Genomic DNA, 22,905 nt, shown 5'->3' on the forward strand with positions numbered 1-22,905 from the left:
AGATGTTCTTACGACTTTAAATGTACCCCCATGTGCTTCTATATAGCTTAAATGCACCCATCAAGCAAGACCTCTATTGATTTTCTTGACACGACCACCTTTAAGGGCACAAATTTCATGAATGATCACAAATTGGATATAAAGGTATTCTTTAAACCAACAGATACACATGCCCTGCTATTTAAAACCAGCTTTCACCCCAAACACACATTTGCAGGAATAATTAAATCCCAACTATTGAGATTCCACAGAATCTGTACACAGAAATCTGATTTTGGAGCTGCTGTCAAGACCCTATTCTCTGCTCTCTCCACTAGAGGGTACTGTTGGTCTTTCCTAAGGAGGTGCTTCAAATCATTTTTGCTGACAAAACCAATTGATGTTTCCCCTTTACTTCCAGTGGTCATCACATATGCCCCTTGCACCTGCAAATTAGTCAGGGCTATTAAGAACAATTTCCAGAACCTGTCTCGGGATGTACAGACACTCCATAACCACAAGGTGATTGCTGCCTTCAGGAGGCATAAGAATCTGGGTGATCTCCTCATTCGAGCCCAAATCGCGCCTCTCTCTGTGCCTAGACGGAGAGATCAAGGACAATTTTTCCAGCATCACAGGTTGGTGCGCAGCCACTCTAATGGTCAGGTTTTCATGTCATTGTGCAAAGGGACCCCGAGGTCCAAAAATTGTGTATATTTGATCACATGCAAGAGATGTGGGATCCAGTATGTGGGAGAAACTGGTAACACACTGCTCACCAGATTCACTCAACACAGGTACAACATTACACGGAAAAAGAACACTCACACTTACCTGGTTAAGCACTTTTTACTCCATGGCTGGGCAGCTGTCACAGCGACGGCAATCCAGGTGAATTCGAGGTGGACAACACAGCAGAGGAGGAGAGCGGAGAGGATCTGGATGGCCAAATTGGATACAATTTATCCAAAAGGCCTCAACGAAAAGGGTTATAGGAGGTATTAATCCAATAACATGTATATAGTTAAGATTTCATTGTTTTTTTATGTGTGTATTTATGGACATTTGGTCGCTGTACTGGGGACCTCAGCTTCTTTCATGCCTCACAGGGGAGCATCCTGGCCCTGAAACTGACCCTAACCCTAACCTCAGTGACCCCTATAATAATTTGGCCTCCTACCCTAAACCTAACCACTTGCCACTCTGATTGGACACGAGGGTTGGTCATCCCCCACCCCTTGAGTGGACCCTAACCCTAACCTCTACACCCCTCCTCCCCCCACCTCTCTAACCGCATCTATGACATTCCATTTGGAACTCCACTGGGGGGGTCCTGGACGCCTGAGATGGGAGCAGGTATGGTCTGTGCATCCCAACTTTGATTTCCCCTAACCGGCCCGTGCCGCCTGACCACCCGCTTGGGCTATTCTGGGACCCCTCACTGTGATACTCTGTTACAAAAAAAGAAAAAAAGACACATGTGACTGTATCAACTCAAATACCTGTATAACATTCAGGGGTCATAAGGTCAATTATGTATGATGATATGGAATTTGTGCATTACATGCCTGTTCTTTTCTATGGTTATGACTGCTCCCCAACCCCTATATTACTCTCAAAAGGAACCAACCTCTATGATCTGTGACAATGGACCATTACATCACTTTATACCAATTGTACACTGTATATATTATCTGTGACATTTCACTGTGCTGGATGGACTGCTTGTATGCAAACGCCTCACGACCTGGACTTTGTTGTGTGTGAAAATCTCTCCACAATGTTGATCTGTACAACACTATTATGACTGAATGCAATCCACCCTCTGTGTTTTAAAGACTTATTGCAGCCATGTTCCACACCTGTATTCATAGGTAAGAGTTTTTTTCAATATGACACTTGACAGTCTGTGTTCCCGAGGTCCGTGAACGCAGCACCTGCGCGTGCGACCGTCTACGGCCCTAATGCCTGAGATGGGAGCAGGTATGGTCTGTGCATTGGAGCACGGCCCCCTTCGGGGACCGTGCTCCCAACTTTGATTTCCCCTAACCCCAATTGGCTTTATGTCCAACCCTAATTTCAGGTTGGAATATTTAAATATTTTAATCTTATGAAAAGGGGTTGAACTAATGACAGTAAATTCATTATTGTGGTGTCAAAGTATAAATATAAAATTATACACTCAAATATTAAATAAGTATTCACACTAATGAATAAATAAATAAATAAATAAATTTAAATAGTGTATAATTTCAGTTCATGTTGTATAATTCATGGTAGTATAATGTCAAGCCCTAATTTTAAAAGGACACAGGGAAACTGGAAAAACATTTTTTTTAAAAAGAACGGTTTAAAATGCATCACAGACCAGAGGGTATAAAAGGAGTGCAGGCAGGAGAGAGAGCTCATTCTGCTTTCGACAGCCAAACAGTGCACATCTCCAGCAGCCAGCCAATTGTTTTGAGCGCTTGGATTTTTGTTGGTTTTATTTTCTTTCGTGCCTCACAGGCCTGAGGAAGACCTTTTGAGGTCGAAACGTTGCCTGAGGCACGTTTGATTTTTTTCAACCGGAAAACACGGTTTTTTGTCTTTAGGGATTTTCAAGCCCCTGTGCTCTCTTTTAGTTGTTTGCAGATTTTTTTATAGCACACAGCCGAGCAGGCAGTTTTTCTTTTAAGGGATTTTTAAGCCTTCGGGCTCTCTTTTCGTTGTTTGGAACCGAATTTACGGTATTTTAGTTTAAGGGATTTTGAAGCCTTTGGGCTCTCTTTTAGTTGTTTGAGCCCCTTTTGGGTTTCGCTTTTAGTTGAATAAACCAATTCATTTTTTTGCATTTCATTTATATTAAAAAAAATATAGGGATTTCACAACTAAAAACAAATAATTAAAAACCGCTCGTCATGGCGGACGAGTGGCAAGTAGTCCGCTACGGAAGACGACGCCAACGTCTCTTCCTTGAGAACCCAGACCGGGGGTTGTCTTCCTTCTACCCTCGTAGGAGGAATCAATTCCCTTATCCTAACCCTAACCCTATCTCTGACCTGCAGACTTGCTGCTTTTTCAGGGTTTGAAAGTAAAGACTGAAAATAAAAACTGAATTCAAACTCAGGCTCAGTCTATGTACATAGCTGATCTGAGATCAGCAGGTACAGTATAGGTGTTTTATGATCATATATTATTGATTATAGAACAATCAAACTGCAGCAAAATTGTTTAGTGCAAACAGAAGAAAAATCAAGGAATAAAGTTGCATCAAAAAATTATATTTTTTATTCATGATGCTCATCGGAGAAACATTACAAAGACATTACACAATATTAAAAATATTGACTCCCATACTTTTCACATATGGAGGTCCGAGTTATCTGACAGTAAGAGTGGTTAATAAACACAGAAATCATAGCTAGACCTGCTTCCTGTTGTAGAGCTCTACGATGGGGATAATGAGCGGAGAGGAAACAGCAAGGTGAAAAGAAGCAGGTGAAACTAATCCAGAGACAAGGGAAGTAAAACCAATTACGAGACACTAAGGACAAGAGACTACCAAAATAAAAATAACATAAAAGGGAAAAGCCTAACAACAAGACAAGCCTTTGACAACAAAACACTAAGAAAAAAGACTAGCCCTAGAACAAGTATACTAAAAAAAGAGCAACAAATAGAACTCAAAAATGCAAGAATAATGATAGGGACAATAAAAACATTTATTATGTAACAATAATTAAAACTAAAGAAAAAAGTGCAATGAAAAGCAAAATAACAACACTCAATAATAACCAGAAAGCTTCAGATAAGCAAACAAAAACCGCATACAGAATTAACATAAAATCATTTTATAATAGATCTAACATAAGACTTAACTTCATGATATACTGACATCAAGACAAGGAAGCTCCTCACCATGCATGGAGGGTTTAACCCAAAGTCCAGCACCCTGAGGCTGTATGCTAAGTGGAAGGAAGAAGGCCAGGGACTTGTGAGTGTTAGTACCACAGTCCAGGATGAGACAATGAACATCCATGAATACATCAGGAAGATGGCTCCAATGAACTGTGTACTCAGTGAATACCTTAGGCAGCAGAAAACCAAGAAAGATGGGGAAGACGAGGAATCATCATGGAAGGACAGGCCTCTGCACGGTATGTACCACCAGCAAATAGAGGAAGTGGCTGACATCCGGAAGTCCTACCCCTCGTTGGTCAAACCTGGACTGAAAGACACCAAATACCCACATAGCAAGAAGATCTGGCCCCGATCTGGTATCAAGCCGGCACTGCTGGTTGACTTCTGGCATGATAAGACATATGTCATCCAGATATGGGCCAGGCCTGGCATAGATGGCACTGTCTATGTGATGGCATGCCATATCTGGGTCAATTGTGGTTTGGTTTATGTGGCCCAGGCCCATAGAAAACAGGTCTGGCCCAGATCTGGCACCAAGCTGGCACTTCTGACTGACCGGTCTCATGGCAGAGTGTATGTCAACCAGATGTGGGCCAGGTCTGACAATGATGGCACTGTTTATGCGATGGCATGTCATAACTGGTTTGATAGTGGTATGGGTTATGTGGCCCAGGCTCATAGAAAACAGGTCTGGCCCGGTTAGTGGTTCAATCCCTGGATCTTCCAGTGCTTCCAGTGTGCGAGAGTGTGAATGTGTGTGAATGTAGTTAGGAAGCACTCAGTTTAGAGAAAGTGTGTGATTGGGTGAATGTGGCATGTTGTATAGAGCACTTTGAGTAATCCAGGAAAGTGGAAAAGCACTATAAACGAATCAGTCCATTCACTGTCTGAAAAGAGTTTTGTCATGTTACATTTGCACTATTATGTTCTGGCACATGTTGTTATTACATGGCTTGATTAAGGTACACATTAGGCTGACATTTGGGGCCAGAGCTGAAACTGTTCTGGGCCAGCACAGGGCCAGCAGTGTGGCTGCAACTGGCCCGTGGCTGCACACAACTTACACATGGCCCACATACTGCAAAGAACGATGACCCTTTGGTGGCCCAGATCAGGTTTGCCTGAGGTAATCCACACATGGGTCAGCACAGGACCACCAGTGTGTCTCCAACTGGCCTTGTGCTGGCCCATGTGTGGGCCAACTCTGGCAAACCTGATCTGGGTCACCAAAGGGCCGTTATTCTTTGCGGTAAGTGGGCCATGTGTAAGCACATTTTGTGTGCCAGATCGGGGCCATACCAATTTTGCTATGTGGGCGAGGCACTAATCATGGCAGCACAGGAACGGTCTCTAAGTACAAGATCCATAGAAGCTGGGGTATATCACACCAGACAAGAACCCAGGTGCAGGCTGTGTAATGATGTCCCTGAGACAATCCAGCACATAATAGCAGGGTGCAAGATGCTAGCAGCCAGGGCATCCATGGAATGCCATAACCAATTGGCGGGTTAAGGGAGGCATACAGAAATATCTGTGCCAGGTCTGGAAGTCCTGAGGTCCAAATGAGACACACACCCTAGGGTTGTTGAGAATGACCAAGCGAATATTCTATGGGGCTTCCAGATACAGACTGACAATTGGTGACGACTAACCAACTGGACACAAGAACCTTGAGAAATACCAATGGTTCAGAGAAGAACTTGAGCAGATGAAGAAGGTGAAGGCAACAGTAATCCCACTGTTAATTGGTGAATTTGGTGCAGTAACCCCCAAACTAGGCGATTGTTTCCAGCAGGTCCCAGGAACAACATCCAAGACCTCTGTCTAGAAGAGTGCAATCATAGGAACAGCAAATATACTGCACAGGACCCTCAAGCTCCCAGGCCTCTTGTAGAGGACCTGAGCTTGAGAGATAAAGACACATTTTTAAATATGTGCTTTTTTGTGTTTTTGTCTTTTCTTTTTTTTCTGGGGGGGGGCAAAGCAAAAAAGTGTTTAAGAAATGACAAATTATTTTTGTAGATTAACAATAACAATCTCCTCTATTTTCATTTTGGAATACACCTTAACACTCCTGCATCACCTGATATTTAACTTTGAGGTTCTCAAAGTTAAGCTCAGTCTTGTGCTGGTTGTGATGGTGGTCAGTGATGACAAAGTCCAGCAGATCCTCAAAGACTTCATTTTTATATGCAACGTATCCCATGGCACTCAGGTTCATCTTCTTCTTCAAGCACCTTAGTATGGAAAAATGTGCACAGTGAAAAAATACGTGAGGTAAATGTGAGGATATCAGTACAGTGGTCCCTCATTTATCTCGGGAGTTAGGTTCTAAAAATAACACACACTAGGTGAAATCCACAAAGTAACCAGCTTTATTTTTTACAATTATTATAGATGTCAGTGAAGGTTCTCAGTTATCCAGGTCATCGTAGTCTAAGGAGCTTGGAAAGAAAAGCGTCTGGACTTCTTTAAGTTGCTTGAAGTCCTTTTACCTCTCATCTGAGAAGCTTCTTCAGTTCTAGGGTCAAATGGTGGAAAGTCCCAGATTTAAGCCCTGTGGGAGTATCCCCCCGAGAGGGACAATGGACCCCCTAATGACCTACACCCGTTTTCATCACCTTGGCTCGTGTGATTAGGTAGAGGATCATTAGGGGGATCCATTGTATAAGTGCAGTATTACTGAATGAAACCAAAGGCACCTGCAGGTGCGTTTGACGATACAAAATGTTTTGTCGACATTGTTGTGTTTGTTGAGGAGAAAACTTGCAAACATACAGTAGAGCACTTCAGAGTCACACTGCTAGCGATCGTAGATTTATGTAAATTTGACAAGCTAAACGCATTCTGCACTCTACAGGAGAGACGGCACAAGATTGATTGACAATGGTCTACAGCCAATCAGGACGCAGAACACAATACTCTGTATAAAAAAAACCCCAACAAAAACAAGCAAAAATTGCACACACAAAAAAATCAGTGAAACAGTGAGGCCACAAAAGGTGAACTGCGTTATAGCGAGGGACCACTGTATTAGAAAGCATTAAACATTCAAAATGAGCAGATCCATCTCACTGTCTCAATAACTGTTTTCTAAAAGAGAGTTTGAATTATTTGAAAAATTATTATAACAAAATTCATTAGTCAAGCTTAATACTTAAACTTCCTTCACTACTGCTCCTCATCAGATTGTTAAAGTACTCATGTGCTAGTGTAGCTCAGGCTAATTATTCAGTATGTTAATCTGCTGTCCTTTCCTAGCAGAAGACTGTATTATTTTGCCTGCCCCTTCCTCCATCCAAAGACACCACTGGAAAATCTGCCTTGGATCTGTCTGCCAAGCTGTTAAGACCCACTGTTACCTACACCTACTCGAAGATTCACTGCCTTTATTCCATGATGACAGAAACTAAACAGTAGTGATTGTTTAGTTTCTGGGTTGTGCCTAAAGTGTAAAATCTGACTCAAAATCCTCTGGAGAACCTTTCTCTGGGACTCTCAGCGTGCCTAAATAAGTACCACTGGCTGACTAACCTGTTTCTGTTGAATACTTACCATACTACTATACTTACTAATACTTACTCTCATAACCAGAGCATACAATTGCATCAGTTTGAAGTACTGTCATTTACTTACCTTCTAAGCCTTACCTAATCCTTGGCAAATACAAATCCTTGCAAATACAAACTGCTCTCCAAACCTGCAAAGTAACTCAAAGCTTTCTACTTACCCAGCATTTTAGCTCATTCAGATATTAGTGAATAAACAATCTTGCCAGTAAGGACTCAGCAGGCACAGAACCAATGCTGTATGCTCTCATTCACCACTGATTCCTGCTTGGAAGCCACAAACTCAGCTCTTAGGTCAACAAAAAAACACGCTGCAGCAATTTTCTGAACCTGAAGTTATGCTCAATTTCAATCTAACACCATGTAATTGGACCCAAAGCCACACCACCTATGCCTCTACCATCCGATCCAGTCCTCTCCACCAAATCCACTTCGCAAAGCCTCCATCCTATATGATAACCCTTAAATCACTTTCTGTTTGTCTACTTATGTCATGGTTTTGGGTCATTTGACCCAGAGTATTAAGCTTAATATGTTTTTGTGATTTCTTTGTGTTCAGTAATTTAGTTTCCTATAATTTAGTAATTTCCCTGTCACTGGGGTGGCTGTAGCTCAGGTGGCAGAGCAGGTCAGCCACTAATCAGAAGGTCGGTGGTTCGATCCCAGGCTGCCCCCTGGCTGCATGCCAAATATCCTTGGGCAAGATACTAACTCCATGTTTGCCTACTGGTGGTGGTCAGAGGGCCCGGTGGCGCCAGTGTCCGGCAGCATCGCCTCTGTCAGTGTGCCCCAGGGCAGCTGTGGCTACAATGTAGCTTGCCATTGCCTGTGTGTGTGAATGGGTGAATGACTGAATGTAGTGTAAAGCGCTTTGGGGTCCTTAGGGACTAGTAAAGCGCTATACAAATGCAGGCCATTTACCATTTACTGAGTTATTGGTAATTTCTGGTTTATGGTCTCTTGTTAGTTAGGTCCCTTTTGTGTCTTTGTCTTCGTATCTCCTTTGACAACCTGTCTTGTCATTTATGTTCACATTTTTGTATATATCGCTTAGTCAGGTTTTTGTGTTTGGTCTCCCTTTTCTGTTTACATGTACCCCTCGTGTTTCTTTCCTTGTTGCCCCCCATCTGTCTTATGTATTCATATATGTTCTCCACAGCCCGTCATGTCTATCTCTCCCTTTGTTTCTCTCACTCTCTCGCTCTTTCTCCCTCAGTGTCTCATCTCCTGTCACTGTTCTGTGTTACCCTCTTTGTGTCTCCTCCTTTTGACTCCGCGTTCTGTCCTGTTCCCATGTGTGTTTCTTTCATGCCATGCGCTTTAGTTTGCATCTTATTGTGGTTCCTGTCTTATATTGACAGTCTTTCTGTCATGGTTTTGGGTCATTTTGACCCAGCATTTTGAGACATATTTCATTTTTCCCAGCTTTTTCCCCTTGGCTCTTTTCACTTCTTGTATTTAGTGTCTGCATCTTCCCCTGCTCATCGTCGCAGTCTCCCTCATACCGCTGTGTGTTCTGTTCGCCTGCCTAGGTTATTTTGTACTCCTCAGTTTAGTTTCGGTTTTTCAGTGTCCAGAAATAAAGCTGTTTGAAGTCCCCGTCTGCCTTTTGGAGTCTGCATTTGAGTCCTTTTCCTGCCTGCACACAGCCGTGATACTTTCATCCTGTGTTCAGTGTGTTTAGTTTTTCTTCCACTGTGTCATTATATCTGTTGGTCCCAGCTGTGTTTCCACTTCCATCATCATACCTCTACAGCAAGGTAGCAACTCCTCTTACCTCTAACCTCTTTCAAAAAGCCTTTCACCTAGGACAACCATAGCCTTCACCAGTCAATTTGAAATTTAAAAGAAGTAACGTTTATTATTTAGCCAGTAATTTCAAATCTTAGCTAAAGATCCAGCTGCTGTATTTCACAGGAAAAGAAAAGAAAAAGAGTTAACTTCACTCTGAGTTGGAAGGATAAGAAAAATAGTACAGGAGTGGAAGGAGAGAGATTTAAAGGTAAGTACTGCTCAGTAAGATTTGACAAACTGAAAATTTAAAGCTTAAATGTTACATTAGGTTTTTAATTTTGTGAAATGTGCTTAGTGGTTAGCTTGCAATAATGTAATTATTAATTAGCTATCTTAGGTAGAATATGCACACAACACAATAATTTCTTCTGATACTGGCCTTTCAAGTTATCTCTAGGCTATCAGATGCCACTTTTCCTGGTATGGAAACAGAAATTGCCTCACTGTCACCATTATGAACAGCAGAACCAAATGAGTGACAAGCAGATTGATCTGGTTTGAAGCTGGGAGCAGAAACATTTTGAAACAATCCTTTAATAACTGAATCCAGAAACTCTGCCATATTCATGGCACTGGGAGAAAAACAAGATGGTACACACAATTCAATTGGGTCCCTCTCGAGCTGACTTGGTGATCGCTACGAACCCACGGTGTCCCAGAAGCTTATGTGAAATGGACTCAACTGCTCTATCACAACGTTACAAGCGTGGCCCGATACCTGGCTAGAACATTGCCAGCCTTCCCAATCACTGTGTGCATCAACCAGGGCTTGGCCCTCTCACCCCTGCTGTTCATCCTCTGTATGGACACCACGATGACTGACCTGCAGTCACCACACCCATGGAGCCTCCTGTATGCGGTTAACGTGAGCCTATCAAAAACAGAAAACTGTCCAGTCCTGCAAACCCAAACACAAGTGTGGAAAGATTGGCTCTCTGAAAACTGATGGCACCATCACCATTTAAATACTTTGGGTCCCTCATCACCTTGGACTGCGAAAGTCTACCAGACGCCAGAGCCCGTGTCAACGCAGCATGGATGAAGCGGCATCATTTCACTGTGGTCCTGTGTAACAAGAGAATGCCAGTTTATCTCAATCGTGCACCTAATGGCACACTACAGGTCAGAGTGTTGGCCAGCGATGACCAAGCATGAGCAAGTTCTTCACACAATGGAGCTCAAGATGCTGAGGTGGGCTCTGGGTCTCACACAACTCGACCGAGTGATGAATGAAGACGTCAGGAAACAATGGGGAGTGGCACTCAAGATGCGAGAGTAGAGGCTCCGATGGTACGGTCATGTTGTCCATTGCGAACTCAGTCGCAAAAACAGCCCAACAATTAGATCTGGGCGGCAACAGGCCACGAGGAAGACCAAAAAAGCGCTGGATGGACCGAATCAAAGACGATATGAAGGCTGTGAATGTCACAGCGGAAGACGCTCTGGTTAGGAAGGAGTGGAGGATGGTGTTCAAAAGAGCAGACCGTGCATCAAGCGGGATATGAACCATTAGGAAAGAAGAAGAATCTGGAACTGATCCATTACTGCAAAAGAGAAATTGTTTACTCTTATACAAAAACTCACCTGCCTGGCCACCCTGCAGCATCTACTTACCTTGTGTCAAAACTCAGGTCAGTCACCCTCTCTAACTCCTTCCACATGGAAAAATCAAGGAACAACCTGAAACAATTCCAATTCTAATTCCTAAGTCTTCAAAGTCCACTTGCAACAACTATTAACCTACTTCTCTTCTCTGACAACTCGCAGTGGTTCACCTTGTTGTAAATTTTCTTTTAGTGCTTTAAGTTGTGTTCCTGTAAAACGGAGCCTTAAAAACTACATGCTGTATGTGAGCTGAGTCTTGCTTTAGAATCCATTACATTAAATACCTTGTTTCTGAGTTTTCTATTACCTGTTTAAGTTCGTTGTACTCCTCTGTGTTCTTGAAGTATTCGTTTTCTCTCTCTGTGTCCAGCCAAGCTTTAATGTCTTTGTTTTGTTGTTCATTTATAATTCCCATCTCTAAGTAACCGTCCAACAAAAGTTTGTCTCCAAATTTATGGTACCGCTTTGTTGATTCTTCAGACAGGGAATAATTATTTTTAGAATCTCTTTTATTTTCATATTTTTCCATTTCCAGTTGCTGAATTCCTTAAGGCATCACATTGAAAACACAAGAGAGAGAGTGAATGAATTTTACTTGTTAAACACAAAAAACAACTTGCTGTGACAATGACACAAGATAATTCTAACATGGTACAGAGTCAGGTATAAAAACAAAGTTGTTTTAAAGGTAATGTAGAGCTGATTGGACTAAAACCCTAATGCTCTCGGGCTATCCTGAGTATTAATTTGAGCCAAATGTGCAGTTAAACCCACTGTTCTCATAGTAATGTGCGTGTAATGGAAATAATTCAGTGTGGGATTGCATCCTGGCTGGGTAGTGTGATCTGTGTTATATCCTGGGCTGACTCAAAAACAGAGTTGTGAACTAAGTGAACGGCCCATCCTTTAAGAGTGGTGCGCAGCACATGAACTTGAGTTTGTGTGTTTAATGCTCAAGATACTTCTGTTTTTCCACATTGAAGTATATTTGATGTAGCTACTTTTAGTTTGATTATTAGTTAGTGATAACCTTTATGGACACTTGATTACTTTCCACCCTTGTAATTATTTAATCTGACTTTAAACATTGTACATGTGTGGGGAAAATTTTATGAAACCATGTCCCTGTTCCAAAGGCTAATTGGAGGTCTGACTGCTGACTGGCTGAATTAATCATTGCATTACTTGTGTTGGAGGGCCATCTTGTGTTAAATCAAAAAAGTTTTTAATATTTTCTCTGCATTCCCGCACAGTGAAATTATGATGCTGTAACTCCTTAATAGGATTCTAGTGTGGGTTTCAAAGGCCTGTTACTTTGACCTTTAGTTTCTCTTTATACTTTATCTTAAGGCTTGATACAGACATGGTACAGTTTTAGAAAACTGGCATAAAATTAGCAGGGTTCTCAATGTTTCCCTCAGTAAAAAAAAAGAACAAAAAACCCCCACAGAAAATCCATCACAACTCCTGCAAGAGGAGAAAAACCAGAAAGAAAAAACAATCGATAAACTGGTACACACCTCCTGGGCTTTGCTGTCCAGTTTATGTTGCAATAGCAGCGGCCAAAATTCCTTAGGCCAGCTTAACATGGCCATTATACTCTAAATAGAGGGACTAGTTTAACATGCTTAGTTCATATTAAATTGTGTTGATGGGTCACGTAAAACTAGAGTCATGATAAAAAATACAAGCAATGTTTTTTTCCTGAATACTATAGTTATGTTTACTGCAGAAAGAAACAGTAAAACACCGTTTTTTAAAGAAAGTGCTCAAAAGCACTCTCCGCTTGCAAGCAAAAACAAAAAACCCCACCCTTTCCTATTAGTGGAAAAACGTACCATCTCAACCAATCAAAAAATGATATGGCAACATGTGGTGTTTGGTTGTTTAAGAAGAGGTGGATGTTTTTGCAGTAACGGCGGTGAAAGAGCAAAAGAGAGAGAAAGAGAGAGTTTTGAAATGTGAGAGATTTGTGACATTTAGCATGTCTGGAGTGTGTAGCTAGTGTGCTGCGTCGTTAGTGTGTTGTGTAGTGTAGTCGATAGGTTTTCTTTGTATGTCAGACCAATTAGGTCACTGCTGAATGTTGTAGCTACTGCCAAAAAGCCACCAAAGGCAGACTGCAGCGTAAACACTGTCTCCAGGTGGAAAACAGGAGGAGTGATACGCCTTTCAGGCCAGCAGGTATCAGACTAGGGATTTTCTCCTTTATCTTATAATGGACAGAAATTATTTTTTGGAGTGGCATAAATAATTTGTGCGACATTTTATTTGATGCCGAACACCTGATTGTTCTGTAAATAATGTGAAATGTTATAAAAAAATGTTTTGGCTGCATTGTGTGCATAGGTTTTTAAAATTTACAATTTATTTTTACATTTCAAGTTATGAAAATGATTTGTTAATGTTTGTGTTTGTTACAGTAAAAGTAAAACTTTTTCTACTTGGATTTTATTTTTTTTTGTCTGATTTTAGGTTGTGTATTAAATGTGTTAATACGGTATGTCAAAATAAAAAAAAATAAAAACCCAGTGAATTCAACATGTGAGGTTGTGCTGAAAAGAATGATACTAAACAATGCAATAGAAATAGTTTTTAAAGGTGAAATGTAGAGGTAAAATCATAAGATGTCAAAAAGAGCCAATTATACCATGGACCCCAGTGCATTAAATATTTTTTTTAAAGTAACGCAATAGTTACTTTTAATAGCAATTAGTTACTTTTATAATATTGTAACTCAATTTACTAACTCAATTACTTTTTTGAAGAAGTAACAAGTAACCATAACTACTTACTTTTCCAGAGTAACTTGCACAACATGTATCACCCCATTTGCTTTTCTACTAGGAACTACAAGAAAGCCCGCAGAGTCATATTACTAACCTGCAGCCAATTAATCTTTTGTTCCCTCCATCATAAATTTTGGAGATGTGTTGTTGTCACCAAGTTCAAAATAATAGATTTTCTGATTTTAAAGAGTTGATATATAGTCTATGTTCTATTGTGAATAAAATTGGGATTTTCAAATTACTTTTTGGTAATTGGATTTGTATTTTAACATTCCTTTGAGGCAGAAGGTGAAGACTGGGACAAAAATTCTCTGGTGTGCTGCATGGTTCTTGTTACATACAGTGGGGCAAAAAAGTATTTAGTCAGCCACCGATTGTGCAAGTTCCCCCACTTAAAATGATGACAGAGGTCAGTAATTTGCACCAGAGGTACACTTCAACTGTGAGAGACAGAATGTGAAAAAAAAATCCATGAATTCACATGGTAGGATTTGTAAAGAATTTATTTGTAAATTAGGGTGGAAAATAAGTATTTGGTCACCTCAAACAAGGAAAATCTCTGGCTCTCACAGACCTGTAACGTCTTCTGTAAGAAGCTTTTCTGTCCCCCCACTCGTTACCTGTATGAATGGCACCTGTTTGAACTCATCATCTGTATAAAAGACACCTGTCCACAGCCTCAAACAGTCAGACTCCAAACGCTGCCATGGCCAAGACCAAAGAGCTTTCGAAGGACACCAGGAAAAGTATTGTTGACCTGCACCAGACTGGGAAGAGTGAATCTACAATAGGCAAGCAGCTTGGTGTGAAAAAATCAACTGTGGGAGCAATCATCAGAAAATGGAAGACATACAAGACCACTGATAATCTCCCTCGATCTGGGGCTCCACGCAAGATCTCATCCCGTGGGGTCAAAATGATCATGAGAACGGTGAGCAAAGATCCCAGAACCACACGGGGGGACCTGGTGAATGACCTGCAGAGAGCTGGGACCAAAGTAACAAAGGTCACCATCAGTAACACACTACAACGGCAGGGAATCAAATCCCGCAGTGCCAGACGTGTTCCGCTGCTGAAGCCAGTGCATGTCCAGGCCCGTCTGAAGTTTGCCAGAGAGCACATGGATGATACAGCAGAGGATTGGGAGAATGTCATGTGGTCAGATGAAACCAAAGTAGAACTTTTTGGTATAAACTCAACTCGTCGTGTTTGGAGGAAGACGAATACTGAGTTGCATCCCAAGAACACCATACCTACTGTGAAGCATGGGGGTGGAAACATCATGCTATGGGGCTGTTTTTCTGCCAAGGGGACAGGACGACTGATCCGTGTTAAGGACAGAATGAATGGGGCCATGTATCGTGAGATTTTGAGCCAAAACCTCCTTCCATCAGTGAGAACTTTGAAGATGAAACGAGGCTGGGTCTTCCAACATGACAATAATCCAAAACACACCGCCCGGGCAACAAAGGAGTGGCTCCGTAAGAAGCATTTGAAAGTCCTGGAGTGGCCTAGCCAGTCTCCAGACCTCAACCCCATAGAAAATCTGTGGCGGGAGTTGAAAGTCCGTGTTGCTCAGCGACAGCCCCAAAACATCACTGCTCTCGAGAAGATGTGCATGGAGGAATGGGCCAAAATACCAGCTACTGTGTGTGCAAACCTGGTAAAGACCTATAGTAAACGTTTGACCTCTGTTATTGCCAACAAAGGTTATGTTACAAAGTATTGAGTTGTATTTTTGTTATTGACCAAATACTTATTTTCCACCCTGATTTACGAATAAATTCTTTACAAATCCTACCATGTGGATTCATGGATTTTTTTTTCACATTCTGTCTCTCACAGTTGAAGTGTACCTCTGGTGCAAATTACTGACCTCTGTCATCATTTTAAGTGGGGGAACTTGCACAATCGGTGGCTGACTAAATACTTTTTTGCCCCACTGTATGTCATGGTACCCAGATTTTGGTCATGTTTTGTTGTTTGATATTTAGAATTAGTGCCAGATTATTCGCATGTTCTTGAATACCAATTAGGGAATATAGGGAGTTTTGTATAGGGAGTTGTTTCGTTTCTGTGTTTTCAAAGGTAGAGTTAGTTTTCCAGTTAGTTTTGTTTTCTTTTTCATGTTTCATTTTCAGTTTTGTATACTTCTATTGACTTCTTGTTACTGCCCCTCTGTGAACCTGTTCTTGATTGCTGTGCATCAAATTGCTAAAAAGACATTCATTTGTTTATTGAACAGAAATTAAATAATTTGTACCCCTCAGAACTGGTTCATTTTATTACTGGCATTTTCAACCCATTGGACTTAGGATACCAAAATAAAAAAAAATAAAAAAATCTGAGCAGCCTTGTCATTACTGTCACCATAACATGGCTGACTGAAACGGACTGGTATGCTGGATGCTAGCATAATCTGATCTGATTGATCTTGGCAGAAAAATTACTAGACAAAGGTATTAAGATGAGGTACTCTGACCTGTACTTATGCCAAATAATAAGTACGGCAATTTCTTGCTTTGCGCAGCAAAGACTTTCTATAATAATTTCTTTGTAACTTACCGGCATCCTTTCTTAGTTTATTTGAAACGATTGGATCTGCTGCTATCAGTGCCATCTTCAGCAGTTTTACCTCATCTTTAGAAATAAGAACATTCTCAAGCTTGTCCCTTCGAGAATAGAATAGAAAGTAGTTAGAGATCCAGAACTTTTAAGTTTAGGTCCAACATGAACAGATTTTCTCTCACCTGATTTTGGAACACTCTATTCTCTTGCCCCATGTTAGACCTACTTTATGATCAGATCTAAGAATCTCTCTGCACAGCCCCGTTTTTCCACATTTAACAACCAGTTGGAAAAGATTTGGTTTGCTTTGTTTAAAGTTGCTTTTCATTTCACTGTTTTCTTCAAACTTTTTTTTAAGATTTTTAAAGATAGATCGAGGTGGGACATGGTCGGCTTCCAAACATGGCCCTTCTCCGGGTTTTTGCCTCCGGATTTTCTGGATACTTTAGAGAAAAAAAAAGAAAAAAAATCCCACTTAGATTTAATTCATATGAAATTAAATGTCATAATATAAGATAATAATTTCCAATTAGGGACATACATCTTTGAACAAGGACACATTTTTTTTAATCTATAATCATGCTGGGATTGAAGTGCAGCCTTTCAGCTTCAATTCAAGGGTTAAAACATAAGTATGGTTTAGGAATTAGACTTTTATACAGTCTTTCATTTTCATGTGACCAAAACTAACTAACATCATTTGAAATGTTTTGTTTTTCCTGTTTTCACTGTCTTAAGGCTTTGTAAACCTACATAGATTTTTATGTTTTTGTCTTCTTTGTTACATGTAAACTACATGTACATACACACACACACACACACACACATATATGTATGTGTGTGTGTGTGTGTGTGTGTGTGTGTGTGTGTGTGTGTGTGTGTGTGTGTGTGTGTATGTACATGTAATTTACATGTAACAAAGAAGACAGTGTTTGCTTATGTTATCGTTGTGTGATATTTAAATTTGTTTGACAATCTGAAACATTTAAGTATAATAAACATACAAAAGAGTAGGAAATCAGGAAGGGGGCAAACGCTTTTACACCGCTATATGCACCTCCTTATTTCATAGATCTGTACTGATTAATACACTGAATGCTGTCCTTTGAAGATACGTACTCCGATTGCGTTCCAACCAAACCAATATAGTTTTTTTTGATTGTTTCTTTTTCATGTTGATCTAAACCATCTGCATATGTTCTAAACATCGTCACAAAGTTTTCTTTGGCTATTTCTCGTGAATTTTCATCTCCTCCACAGATGTAATTTCTTCCAGGAAATTTGCAGGTTTTTTCATATGCTTTCTGCAGCTTCAGTGCTTCCGCATATCTGGGTAGGTTATGTTGAAGCTGAGAGGACATAAAAAATGAGAAGAGATGAGTAACCTCAACATCTTTCAACATCTCCTGTACAGACAGACTTTTAGTGAACACTACAAAGAATACGCGTGTTGTTCAAGAAACACGCAATAATATGCAACATACAGCATGTGTTACATCATAAAAACACTGGGTCCTGTTCCAGAAAGAAGGTTGAATGAAAACTCTTTGCATTTTTTTTGTTCTAAAAACAAATGAAATTGTTTCTCAGTTACCATAGTTACTGGCTGGAAAAGAAAATGAGGAAATTTGTAGATATTCAAGAAATTCGAGTTTAGAGATCAATTGTCATGAGCTGTCTGCAGGCAGGAATGGTGGACCCAAAGCACAGACACTCTGAGGCAAAAAAGTGAACTCAAAACAGCTTTAATGCTGAACTCAAATGTAACAAAACTGAAAATGCAAAATAAACTTATGATGGCAGGCAGGCATACAAAACACACAGGATAGGATAAGGGAGATCACGACACAGACCATGGAAAACACAGGGCTTAAATACACAGAGAGGGCAATCAGGGAATGGGTTACAGGAGGGAAACACATCTTCAAAGTAAAACAGGAAACATAACACAAAACAGGAAACATAACACAGCAACGTGAACCGACACGGAGAAAGAGACGTGAAAAGGGCATAACACTGAACACAGGGAAGGCAAATAAATAACAACCTAAGACTGGAAATCAGGAGATACTAAAGAACTAAGGGAGCCACTGGGTCACTAGACCCAGGTACCCTAACACACCCTAACACGGCTGGTGCGGCTCTCCAGAACCCCCATCAGGAACTGAAGCAGGGCTAGCAGGTGCAGAGACCCCTGGCTGAACAAATGGCTGAGCTGATAACAGAGCTAGTGACTGGGCTGCAGGGCTGAAGATGTATAGGCTGTTGTAACGATAGAAGTAATAGTGGGTTAGGTGGATGCTGAGCTAACTCTCCTGAGGCTCCAGAGCAGGACGGCAACTGCTGGACAGGCTCACCTGAGCCTCCAGCGGAGACAGGAACCTCCCCACCTGATGAGTAGGTAAGGGTGTAGAGACGGGCTGTATCCTGGCAGGCCCCACCTGAGATAACTGAAGAGGCTCTGAAGAACTATTCTTACTCAACCATGTGGGAAGTGCTATCTTTCTGCACAGATAATGCTGTGCTCACCAGAATTGTACGCTGTTTCTCAAATAATAAATAGTGGATTATTTCTGGCATCAAGGCTGCCCTTAAGCAAAAAAGGAGAGCCTCCATTTCAGGAAACAAGAAGGAACTCAAGAGTGTGCAGAGAGAGCTGATGAGCATAATCAGGGAGGAGAAAAAAACCCTAAAGAAGAAGAAGAACCAGCTGCAGCTAAACAATATCAGTAAAATCTGGGGGAGTCTTAGAACCATCTTGGGCAATAAAGAACAGTGAGGGACACTGAGTGGACAAATGATCTGAATCACTTTTACACTAGGTTTGATTCATCATCTGCCACCCTCCTTGGCCCACCCCAACTGCTAGAGCCACTTTTGTGTGGTATCCATTCCCAATATGCCATAGACTAAGGACCTCAACAAGCCATTGGCTCTGACATAACACCTGATGAAGACCCTGGAGAGGCTGGCCCTTGCTTATTTTCGGACCCAGGTGAACTTATAGATGGAGAGAGCTAAGTTTCTCCACTCAGAGCTCAGGATTATACTCAAGAGTTTATCAAATCTGCTTTCTGGACCAGGATCAATGCCTATTCTTTATCAGTTTGTTTTTTGGTGACTCATAGAAATCATATGTATTAGGCAACGGTAATAAAGGATAGATATTATTGATGATAACCAAAATAAAGTGGATAGTTGTGAATACTTTGACTCAACAGTAAAGACTTACAGTGTTTTTGACCTCATTCCGAAGGATCTTCGCCTCATTTCTTACATCACCTGGGTTTTTGCAGGTTGCCTGGGCAACAGCATGATAGAGGCAGTTCTTACCCTCTGAATTTACTGGGATCACTGTACCATCTGGTCTCAGGTTTTCAAAATGACCACTGCATGGGCTCTGTTCACTATGGATCCACTTAGTAATTCTTGAGAAGAATCCCCCCATTCTGTAAAAAAAAAACCAAAAATAACCCTACAAGAAACCAGTCATATCAAATAAAAACACTTTATCACTGTAAAATGCATTTAAGTACTGTAGAGTGTAAGTCTATACAGATTGTCATGGACACCTAGTCCTGTGTTGCCTCACCACTTTCTATGTTTCTCTCTTTCATGTTCTCTCTTTTGTGCTCTTGCTGTTTCTCTCTTCTCTTAGTATCAACTGCTAACTAGCCATCTTCTATTCAACAAGAATATTTTCAGTCAACCCCTGACTGTTAAACTAATCATGGTACTAATGTAAATTTATTCTGTTCTTCAAGACGTAGTGTTTTAAGTTGGAGAAGTGTTTTAACTCATCCAAGTGGCTTCTTCAATCTGGAGTCTCACTTGATTCCTTCATTGCTATGAGCATGAGGATAAAAGATCAAATTTTTGAGCAATGGTGCATCTGTGGGATGGCTTCCACTTCCAGTGGAGTCACCTCAGAACAGCACAGCAGAAGAGGAAGTGGGTTTAAGAAGACCAAAATTTAGCCAATCAAAATCAGAAGAGCTTGTCTTTCTCCTTTGGAGATATGAAGAAGATTGGCTGCAGATGAATGTTTCTGTTGTGGTCATTTTATTAGTTCCTTCCTGCAGTCACCAAAAGACAGTACTTGATAGTAATGGTGGGGATACTGGTAGCCAGTCAACTATACAGCCTGACAAAGCCTGCAGGCATCGGATCTCCTTTCCTGATATGCTGTTGATAGTCTGAGCTTTTTCCCATTGAAGCAATAGGATGGCTTCTAAATTAAATGACTTTTTGTATATCTTGATTACATTAAACTCCTAGGACCTGGCATCCACATATGTGGACATCACATTTTGGGTTACTTAAACCAAAATACTAAATTTTGCTCTGCAAGGGCCTGATATCCACTTACAAGGATATTATACTGCCACTGTTCTGTGAAAATTTTGAACGAATAACCTCATATTAATTTTTCTTAGAAACAAAAATCTGGTAAAAAAAAAAAAAAAATCTGGTAATTCTTTGTTTTTACATTCATCAGGTCCCAATCAGCTCAAATATCAAAGAGAAATTAAAAATGCATGGCATGGAAGAGTTCGGGTCTTAGGAGGTTAAAGTTTGGATGGCCCTTAAATGTATACATTTTACCGAAAAGAAAACTGAATTGCTGGTGCATAGACGCAGTAGCTCCTATGCCCTATTTTATTTTTGTATTATAGTTACATTTTTAAGTTTTTTTTATTTATTTGTTTTTGTGTACAGCACTTTGTATCTGCTTTGGTTGTTTTATGTGTCCAAGCACCCACGCATCTCAACACTCTAGATAAGCAATATTCTTTGAACTCCATAAAACTCCATCTCTGTTTTCATCCCAGAAAACACAAACATCCCCCCACCAACCAGCATTGGTAGCTCCCTACCATGGGAGATGAATTGATCTCTTAAACACTCCTTTCAATTCTTTGTCCCCTCCAGCACTTGCTCCATGATAATACACTCAGCTCATATTAGTGAGTTGTCTTATCACTTGGTAAAAGAATCACACTTTCTCCTAACAACAAAAACTATTTTGGTGGCCATCTCTGAAAAAAGATCAACAAGAATATGTGTCTGCTTTTCCATCTCTGCCTAAAACAAGTGCTCCAGTTCTCCCCCAGCAGGGCTACTCTGATCTTCTGACAACCTCGTGAACATCTGATTCTTTGCCTGGTTCACCAGCCTATATTGTCAAGGACTTTTTTACTGGCTTACATCCATCTTTGGGTAACACCATTATTCTGAGTATTACTGACCTCATTATTGTCTTCCAAAATTAACTTTTGTAGTTCGACAGTCAGGGACCAGAAGGAGAAAAAGTCTACTAACCAGGCATAATTTATGCTGCCAGAAACATTACAGTTTGTAATCATTAATGATGATGGAGACCTCATAATTTTCCCTAGGGATTACATAATTTCCCCCAGAAAATTTAAATATTAAATTTTAATAAATATATTTTGACTTATGTAAATTTAAAATAATTAATGTGTCACTCACCGTGTTGGATTTTGTGGTTCCTTCTTCAGTTGGAGGGCTATATGACCTGCCGAGTAATTCTTTCCAGGAAAGTAATCTTCTGAAAGCTTCTTCCCATCTTTGTCCACCACAACAAGTTTGATTCCTTTGCCTTCTAGAGCATCACTCTGGGTGAGGACATGGATGTCCAAAACTGTACCAGGGTGTTTAACATCAGAAATTTCCTCTATGTAACACTTCAAGTCTTTTTTCTCAGACTCTGACAGAGACTCATGTGGACACTGGATGACCTTCTTCATGTTATATTTATACTCTTCATTGTCAAGAAAACTTTGGGTGTCAAGTGTGCTTTTTCTGCACATTTTGCTCATGATGGAGGTCATATGCCTAGAACAGGCCTCAACATAAAAGCTTGAAACACTTTCTGCAATCATGTTGATGAGTTCATCTTTAAAGCGGTTCACATCTGATAAACTGTGCCTTCCATCCTGGTCAGTCCTTTCTTGAGGTAGTTTTTCCATGCTTTGCAACAGCTCAGGAACAAAGGTGTTATTAATGACCTTCTCTGTAGGTACTGAATACAACATTTGTTGATAAACTGTGACATTTTTAGCTATTTCGTCCATTTGACACAGCCTTTTTTGGCTCTGTATGTGTTGAGATACATCAACACAGATCTGTGAAAGCCTATCAAAAACCTTATGAACCATGATACAATTCATCATCAGGCCAGGAATGAGTTCTCTTGTCATCATATCCACTGACTGAAGCATGTGTTCCTCACACTGTTTTTCAATTCTGAATTCACTCAACCCATTCACAAGGGCAGTCTTTGGTATTCCTGAGCAAATGAAGTTCGTGAGAACTTTATCCACCTTATGGTTGGATTTTATCAGTGAAAGAACCACTTTCTCAAAGACTTCCCTCAGAACTTTTTGGAAAAAAAACTATTGCTAATTTTTACACTTACATTTTTTTCCTTTTAAATACAGGTCACAGATGTTAATGAGAAGTTTGAAGAACTGTTATCAAAGTATGACATCAGGATGAAAATGGAAGAGGATGGAAATTTACAAATCCAGCTGGAAGAGAGGATGAAAATTCTCCAAAGTAAGCTGACATTACAATATTTTAAAGAGCACAGCATCCCCATTTCATCACTGTGGGCTTTGAGTCAAGGCTCTGAATATGTGCACCTGTCCCTGACTGAGAGATTAGATATCCTG

General features: G+C 40.6%; 1 protein-coding gene across 1 annotated transcript; it reads right to left on the reverse strand.

Annotated features, from left to right (window-relative positions):
• Nucleotides 1-5,853: 5,853 nt before the first annotated feature.
• LOC120742202 lies at nucleotides 5,854-22,645 on the reverse strand. The gene is made up of 7 exons (XM_040045366.1): nucleotides 21,701-22,645; nucleotides 19,440-19,656; nucleotides 17,327-17,556; nucleotides 16,390-16,650; nucleotides 16,205-16,311; nucleotides 11,158-11,396; nucleotides 5,854-6,119 (listed from the first exon to the last, which is right to left on the reverse strand). The coding sequence occupies exons 1-7, from the start codon at nucleotides 22,450-22,452 to the stop codon at nucleotides 6,069-6,071; spliced, it is 1,857 nt and encodes a 618-aa protein (XP_039901300.1). The 5' UTR covers nucleotides 22,453-22,645; the 3' UTR covers nucleotides 5,854-6,068.
• Nucleotides 22,646-22,905: the final 260 nt, after the last annotated feature.

This window comes from Simochromis diagramma, unplaced genomic scaffold (genome assembly GCF_900408965.1).
Source record: "Simochromis diagramma unplaced genomic scaffold, fSimDia1.1 OVJJ01000220.1, whole genome shotgun sequence".
Lineage (NCBI taxonomy): Eukaryota > Metazoa > Chordata > Actinopteri > Cichliformes > Cichlidae > Simochromis > Simochromis diagramma.

What these genes read in the sequence shown, in the direction of transcription:
- LOC120742202 (XM_040045366.1), bottom strand. Translation starts at nt 22,452, where the DNA reads ATGCTTCAGTCAGTGGATATGATGACAAGAGAACTCATTCCTGGCCTG. An exon ending in GAACCACAAAATCCAACACG is followed by an intron (nt 19,657 to 21,700) that starts GTGAGTGACACA and finishes TTTTTTTTACAG; the next exon opens with AATGGGGGGATTCTTCTCAA. An exon ending in TAAACTAAGAAAGGATGCCG is followed by an intron (nt 11,397 to 16,204) that starts GTAAGTTACAAA and finishes TGATGCCTTAAG; the next exon opens with GAATTCAGCAACTGGAAATG.